This window comes from Nannospalax galili, unplaced genomic scaffold (assembly GCF_000622305.1).
Source record: "Nannospalax galili isolate Female #2095 unplaced genomic scaffold, S.galili_v1.0 scaffold610, whole genome shotgun sequence".
NCBI classification, from domain to species: domain Eukaryota; kingdom Metazoa; phylum Chordata; class Mammalia; order Rodentia; family Spalacidae; genus Nannospalax; species Nannospalax galili.
Window position 1 is genome coordinate 3,573,494 of NW_008329141.1, and position 8,647 is coordinate 3,582,140.

The 8,647-nt window shown below is 36.0% G+C and overlaps 1 protein-coding gene across 1 annotated transcript in view; it reads left to right on the plus strand.

The window, feature by feature from the left end:
• LOC103734524 (protein boule-like) overlaps positions 1-8,647 on the plus strand; it is a gene marked incomplete at its 3' end in the record, with an annotated part of 27,063 nt that overhangs the window by 15,496 nt on the left and 2,920 nt on the right. Inside the window, exons 4-5 of the mRNA XM_029563498.1 lie at positions 4,959-5,013; positions 7,077-7,152. Coding sequence (XP_029419358.1) covers positions 4,959-5,013; positions 7,077-7,152 — 131 coding nt within the window. The remainder of the gene's footprint in view (positions 1-4,958; positions 5,014-7,076; positions 7,153-8,647) is intronic.

Here is an 8,647-nt window from a genome sequence, read left to right on the forward strand (position 1 = left end):
AGCAAAAATTTAAAAAATCTCCCAACTAAAAAAAGTCCAGGTCCAGATAGATTTATGACTGAATTCTATCTGACCATTGAAGAACTAACATCAATGTTTCTCTAATTATTCCATAAAATAGAAATAGAACACTGCTGACCCTGATAATAAAGCTAGATAAACACACAACAAAATGAAATTTTAGAACAATCTCCCTAATAAACATAAATACAAAAATCCTCAATAAAACACTTTGCAAACATAATTTAGGAACACAAAAAGATAGCTCAGTAAATAATAAAGGCTATGTATGACAGATAACATTATACTAATGGAGCAAAACTGAGAGCATTTCCACTAAAATCAAGAACAAGACAAGATTTTCTCCATTCTGAATGTAGTGTTCAAAGTCTTGGCACTGAGGTAAAGTGAAATAAAAGGCATATAAATAGGAAATGAAGCAAGCAAAATGTCCACATTTGTAAATATGGTTCTTTATATAAGAGACCCAGACTTCACCCAGAAAACTTAACACTGATGAACACAGCAAAATGACAGGATATGAAATTAACATTAAAATCAGTAGTATACCAATAACAAACATAATGATAAAGAAATCAGAAAATTGCATTCACAGCTTCCTCAATAAGTAAGTAAATAAACCTAACCAAAAAAGTGAAAGACCTCTACAATGAAAGCTTTAAAGCAGTTAGGAAATTGAAGAAGATACTAGACAATGAAAAGGTTTCCTCTGCTTGTAGATTGGAAGACAATGTTGTGAAAAATGGCTTATTCTACCAACAATAATCTACAGATTCAATACAAACTCCATTAAAATTTCAATACCATTTTTCATAGAAATAAAAAAATTAAATTTCATATAGAAGCACAAAAACCCCAGATAGTCAATGAAATTCTGAGCAAAAAGAATGCTGAAACTGTCACCCTATCTTATTTCAAGTTTTACTATAAAGCCATAGTAATGAAGACAGCATGGCAGTGGTACAAAAACAGACATATAGGTCAATGGAACAGAATAGAGGAACCAGAAATCTACACAGCTACAGCCACCTGATTTTCAAAAACATGACAAAAATATACATTGGTGAAAAGAGAGCCTCTTCAACAAATGTTATTGGCAAGATGGGGTATCTACATATAGAAGAATGAAACTAGATCCCTATGTCTTACCCTATACAAAAATTCAACTCTAAATGATCAGACCTTAATATAAGACCTGAATCTCTAAAACTTAAAAGGAAAATAGAGGAAACATTTCAAGATATCAGTATAGGCAAGCACTTTCTGACTAGGACTCCAGTCACTCAGGAAATAGTACCAAAAATTGACAACTGGAATTTCATGAAATTCAAAAACTTCTGCACAGCCAACAAGTGAAAACAGGGTATTCATATATAGAAAAATGAGCCTAAATCTTTTTTCTCTAACCCCATACAAAAATCAGCCTACAGAAAATAAGTATCAAAAAACTAAACACCTAAAACCAAACCACTCAACCAGTAAATGAGCTAATGAAATGAGCAGACAATTCTCAAAATACAAAGTACAGTTAGCCAATGAACATGAAAAATATTTAACGTCACTAGCCATCAGAGAAAAACTACTTTGAGCTTCCATCTCACCCCAATCACAATGGAAGTCATCAAGAAAACAACTACCGGCAATGATGTGGAAAAAGGGAACCCTCGTACACTGCTGATGGTAATGAAAACTAGTTGGAACTTCCTCAAAAAAAAAAAATGGACCTATCACTTGATACAGCTATACCACTCCTTTATTTTTACACAAAAGATTCCAAGTCAGTATATCACAGAGATAATTGCACATCACTATTTGCTGTAGCATTTTCACAATGCAAAATTATGGAACTGATGTAGGTATCCATCAGTAGAGGAGTGGATAAAGAAAATTTGAATTATATACACAGCCATAAAGAAAAATGAAGTTGTATCATTTGCAGGAAAATGGATGCACCTGGAGATAATCATATTAACGAAGTTTAAAAAGCATTAGAAAAACAACATGTTTTCTCTTATTTGTGGATCCTAAACTTTGTAAATGTATAAAGCAAGCTCAGGGTACTGGCCCAAAAACAGACATATAGACCAAAGGAATGGAGGACCAAGAAATAAACCCACACAGCCACAGCCACCAGATTTTTTCAGTGAAGTTGTCAAAAACATAAATTGGAGAAAACACAGCCTCTTTAGCAAATGGTTCTCGGAAAGGGGTATTCACATACGGAAAAATGAACCCAGATCATTTTCTATACAAAAATCAGTTCAAGGGACTGGACTCAGTGCTCAGCGGTTAAGAACACTGGCTGCTCTTGCAGAGGATCTAAGTTCAATTCCCGGCACCTACATGATGGCAAACAACTGTCTGTAACTCCAGTTCTGGGGAATTTGATGCCTTCTTCTGACCCCCACAGTCATTGCATGACACAGTGGACACAGTGTACTTAAAAACATGCAGGCAACACATTCATACACATGAAATTAAAAAATAGTTTTAAATGGCTAAAAGCCCTTAATGTAAGACTTGACACTTGAAAACTGCTGGATGAAACAGACAAAAAACACTTCAAGATATAGGAATAGGCCAGGACTTTGTATAAAGGACTCCCAACAGCTCAGAAAATAATAGATGAAAGTAGAAGGGGAACTATGTGGGGAGAGAGGGAGACTAGCTGGAAGAGAGGAGGCAGGAAGAAGAGTGAGAAATGGGGTATAAAAATAATATTGCATGTTTTCTTATATGCACAATATAAATATATATGTCTCATATATGACTTCAAAGCAGAAGATGGACTGTTTGAGGAATTTCCTAGAGGAGGGGTAAGGAAGCACAAGAGAGGGTAATGGGAAATCAATATAACCAAAGCCCACTAACTGAAATACGTGTATGGAAATATCATAATGAAACCTGTCAATGTTATATGCTAACCAAAATAATAAAAGCATTTTAAACAAAAGCACACATAAAAATATAAGCTGTAGGGCTGGAGCTATGGCTCAGCAGTTCAGAGCACTGGCTATTCTTGCAGAAGACCTGGGTTTGAATCCTAGCACCCACATGGCAGCTAACAGCTATCTGTAACTTCAGTTTCAGGAGATCTGACACCATCTCTGACCTCTGTGGGCACTGCATGACACGGATGCACTTATATACATGCAGGCAATATGCTCATACACATAAAATTAAAATAATAAAAAAGAAAAGAAATATAAGCTATTTTCTACCCATTTCCACTGGGTGATGTGTTCTACCAATATATATAAAACTAATTCTTTAATGTTTGGACAAGCAGATAAGAGAAAATAATACTTTTAATGTAGCCAGGTGGTAGACCACTTGCTTAGAATGCAGTAAGGCTTCCAGAACTACAAAAATAAACCCCGGTGCTGGCGCTGGAGAGATGGCTCAGTGGTTAAGAGCACTGGATGCTCTTCCAGAGGACCCTGGTTTGGTTCCCAGCACCCACATGATGGACAAAACCATCCTTAACTCCAGTTCCAGGAGATCCAACGCCCTTTTCTGGCCTCCACAAGTGTTGCACAACATGGGTGCACTTGCATAGACCAGTCATACAAATAAAAATAAATTTTAAAAAATTTAAACTTTAAACAAAAGTACTATGATACAATAATTATGAGTTAGAAAAAAATAGGTCATTCAGCAATATTCACAAGAGTTTTGAAATCTAGGAATCATGCTTTTTTATTTGCTTGCATATTTCCTGTGGCTTAGCTTTTGGGACATGACATTATGTACTGTATCTTTTTGGTTTTGGAGTTTTTTTCTTTTTTGAAACAAAGTTTTGCTATTATAGCCCAGGCTGAGCTGGAACTCACAATTCTGCTTTAGCTTCCTGATTACTGAGATTACAGCTATCCACTTGTACTTGGACATTATATGAATTATACTTAACAGTAAAGAGCAAATACAAAAGTCAAATATAAAATCTAGATTCTATACTTTTTTGTTTTTTCATCTTTTTGAAACAGGGTCTCCCTATAGCCCAACTGGCCTGGAACTCGCTATGGAGTGATTCAGGCTGGCCTCAATCTCACAGGTGCCTCCTAAATGCTTGGAGTTAAAGGTGTGCACCATCAAGCCCAGCATGAAATCTAGGTTGTATGCATTTTTACTGGAAAATTATTAGTTTATATGTGCTAATAATAACTAAATAAAATATGTGAAGACCTATATAAATATAAGAAATTTTGTGTTGAAACCTTTTTATTTTTAACAAGCTTTTCTATTTTGTTTCCTTTAAAGCAAACGTTATTTTTAAGGATTCTTTTTATTTTTTAAAAGGGAATTATAGGACTGGAGATGTCCTCAGTGGTAAAGCATTTGCCTATCATACACTATGCCTTGGGTCTCATCCCCAGCGTGGCAATAAAAAAAAAGGAAAGAAAGAAAAAAGGGAGGGAGAAAGGAGAGGAGGAGAGAGAGGAGAGAAGAGGGGAAGGGAAGAGAGAGGAGAGGAAGGAGAAGAGAGGAGAAAGGGAGAGGAAATGGGAGGGGAGGGGAAGAACGGAGGGGAAGGGAAGGAAAGGAAAACGAAAATTATTGCTTTGGGCTGAAATCCATTTCATCCCAATTTTTAAGCTGGAACATGAATTTCTCATGCTTTTCTTATTACATACAGCTCAATGCTGAAAGTCTTCTAAGACCCACTAACTTCTTTATTCTTTTAGTCCCCTTCACTTTGGAAAAATGAAATGATAGTGTTAAGCTGGGATTCCCATGCTGGTGTAGCATACAAAGAGGCTTACTCCTGCAGTGCCCTCTTCATAAAAGGAAAATTTTTTATATAGGGATGGGCAGGTAGTTCAGTGGTAAAGAACTTGCCTAGCATGTGTGAGACCTTAAGTTGACTCTCCAGTACTGTAATATGAAATTTAATGTAACAGCCTAAGAAAATGGTAATAATTAATGCATTTATTTAGGTATGGTTTCATCACTTTTGAAACTCAAGAAGATGCACAAAAGATCTTACAAGAGGTAAGATCTTTCAGTATATTTAACTTCAGTTTTGGAAATTCTTTCTTTGAAGCTAATCTTTTAAAATGTTTAATGATAGAGTACAAGGACAGTGATTCATTTCCAAATGAATTTTACGTATTAATATTGACATTGGCTTCTAAGAAACTATCTGAAAAAGAACCAATCCCAAATCACCATGTGAAGATGGTTGTGAATTCTAATGTGTTTCACTTTATTTGCTTAAAATAATAAATGTAGATTCTTAAAGTTACCTGAGATTATTTCCTTCCTATATAAAACTTTATAGAAAACCAAGAATATTCATAAAAACTCTCTAGCTTGTAGTTTTGATAGTTTCATTATATATTAATATGATATACAGTCAATTCTTATTATCATAGTAGTTCTATGTTCCATAATCACTATAAACGTTGAGTTTAAATGCTGGCATTCCTAAGAGAAATACAAGTTAAGGATCCAAAGAACCTCTGGTCACAATTTTGCCACCAGCCAATCAATATATAACCTGGTTTCGTATGTATTTCTATTTAAAGACATTGTGTTAGCAAAACTTTTAGTTGCTTGTCACAAAGACCTGATAGAAACAATTTAAAAGATATAATTTTATTTCTGCTCATGGTTTCACAGGTTTCAGTGCGCAGCTGGCTGGCTGTGTTGCTGTAGGCATTGGACATTGCAGAACATTATGACAGTGAAAGCATGTGACAAAAGATGCTCATGGTGTCCAGGAAGGAGGGAGAAACTGAGGAAGGGATCTGGGACATGATACAAGGCCTAGAGAACACAACTCCAACTTACTACCTCCAACTAAGCCTCACTTCTAAAAGTTCCATGGTCTCTCAATAAGGCTACCAAATTATTAATCCATCAGTAGTTTAAACTCGTAAATCAATCCTTTATCATCCAATTACCTCTTAATGATCACATCTACTCATTGAGAACCAACCCTCCAATACATGAACTTTTTCAGGAGGTGGGGGGACATTTCATATGCAAGCCGTACCAGGCACCATGTTTAATAAGTTGTTGAATCATTAACAGTGAATTCATGACCAATAGCACTATAATTCATACCTAAATTATCTTGTCAAACACATTTTTTCCACGAGATGTATGACAGTCTTATACTTAGGAACCACTAGCTAGTACTTCAGCACTTGGAAGGCATTTTAAATAACAAATCATGGGACTGAAGAGATGGCCCAGTAGTTAAGAGCACTAACTGCTCTTGCAGAAGACCCAGGTTCAAATCCCAGCATGGCAACTATCATCCGTAATTCCAGTTCCAGAGAATCCGGACACCCTCTTCTGACTTCCGTGGGCATTCCATGACATGCATTACATTCATGCAGGCAATGCACTCATACACATAAGAAAAATAAATAAAAATATTTAAATAACAAAGCACATAATGTGTAAAACATGTATGAAAAAAGACACTTGATTATAGCATCATAGCTGAAACAAGAAGAGAAAGCATTCCCTTGTTGATCTCAGCTGGGAACTTCTGTCAGGCTGGTATTTTTCTGTATGTGTCCACTAAAAACCTTGAAATCACAGGTATTGGCTCGGGAGTTACAAATAAATTTTAGTTTAGTGACTACACAAGCCACAAATACAGAATCAATAAATAATATTGATTACTACAAGTGAAGACCTAGGTTCAGAGCCTTGGAACCAAGATTCAGACACAGATTATTTGGATCCAGAAACCATCTTTTGAGACTGGGGATGTAACTCAGTTGGTACAAATGCATAGCATGAATGAAACCCTGGGTTTGATCCCCAGTACCACATAAACCAGGCATGGTGGCACATACCTTTAATCCCAGCACTTGGGAGGTGGAGGCAAGAGGATCAGAAGTTTAAAGTCTCTGCTACATAACAAGTTTAAGGCCAACCTAGAATACGTGAGACCTTGTCTTAAATTTTTTTAAAAAAACTAAAAATCTGTCCTTTGCACAATGGCTGCTTTCAAAGTGGTTTAAATTGTTTCCCTTAATTTTTCTTCATTTGTTTTACAAATGATAGTGTCAAAATAATTTTTTTCTTTATTTTAGGCCGAAAAACTTCATTATAAGGATAAGAAACTAAACATTGGTCCAGCAATAAGAAAACAACAAGTTGGGATTCCACGTATGTATTGAGAATTAGGGTTTGGGGATTTAGCTCAGAGGTCGAGCACTTGCCTAGCAAGTGCAAGGCCCTGGGTTCGGTCCTCAGCTCCAAAAAAAAAAAAACTGAAAAAAAAGAGATAATTAATAGAATTAATATGTTCTTCAATATTTTTCATGATTCTTTTGTGAAATTAACATTTTATAGACCTTTATGAAAATATGTTTCCTTTGTGTAATAAAATTATATAAAATATGAAAAAATTATGTAATAAACGATAATGTTGAAGTATATTCCGTATACTTAACATCTTTAAAGGAAAAATCCCTTTCATTTTTTTAATATTTTATTTATTATTTTTATTTTATGTGTATGCGTGTATTGCCTGCATGTAGGTAAGTGCACCCATGTCATGCAATGCACACAGAAGACAGAGAGGCTGTTAGATCCCCTGGAACTGGAGTTACGGGCAGTTGATAGCTGCCATGTAGGTGCTGGGATTCAAACCCAAGTCTTCTTAAGAACACAGTCAGTGTTCTTAATCACTGAGCCATCTCTCCAGCCTCCCCATTTTCATTTTTTAATTAGCATACAGTATTGTGTTTCATGATGGGATTTTCAAATATAATTTGTTGGTTGATTTCTCCCCTCTCTCTACATGCACCTACTTCTGCCACACCTTCCTGCCCCCCGCCCAGCCTTCCACCATCATCCCATAGCCTCTTAGCCATTTTCAGGTCACATGTGTTCAGTACCCTTCCCACTTTCTCAGCTCTTCTTTTTCCCTTCTCACAGGCCCCTTTCTGTTTACATGACCTTTACACACACACACACACACACACACACACACACCTTAAACATTTAAAGCTAGAAACTCTATGTGAGAGAACATTTGTTTTTTGTCTTTCTGAGTCTGGGTTACCTAATTTAATATAACAAATTAGGTAAATTTTCCTGAAAATTTCATAAGTTCATTTTTCTTTGTAGCGGAATAAAGTTCCATTGTGTATATATGCACCACATTTTTATTTTGAGAGAGGGTCTCCCTTTAACCCCATGTGGCCTGCAATTCACTATGGAAACCAGGTTGACCTCGATCTCACTGAGATCTGCCTGCCTCGCCTCCTGAGTGCTAGGACTAAAGACATGGGCCACCACTCCCAGCAAACATTTCATTTTCAGTTCATCTATTGATGAACATTTAACCAGTTTGATGTCCTTGCCATTGTGAATAGAACAACAATAAAGGCCCATCTCTTCCACCCCTGGACATATACCCAAAGGAAAGTTTTTTTATGATGTAAATATTACTTAAAATATCAAGAGTAGAAGGAATTTAGAATAACTAATTAAAACGATTTATAATTAAAGAAGTATTTTTAATTAAAATAAAAATACTGAAAGTGAGCTGGGCGTGGTGGCACACGCCTTTAATCCCAGCACTCAGGAGGCAGAGGCAGGCGGATCTCTGTGAGTTCAAAGCCAGCCTGGTCTACATAGTGAGTTCCAGGCCAGC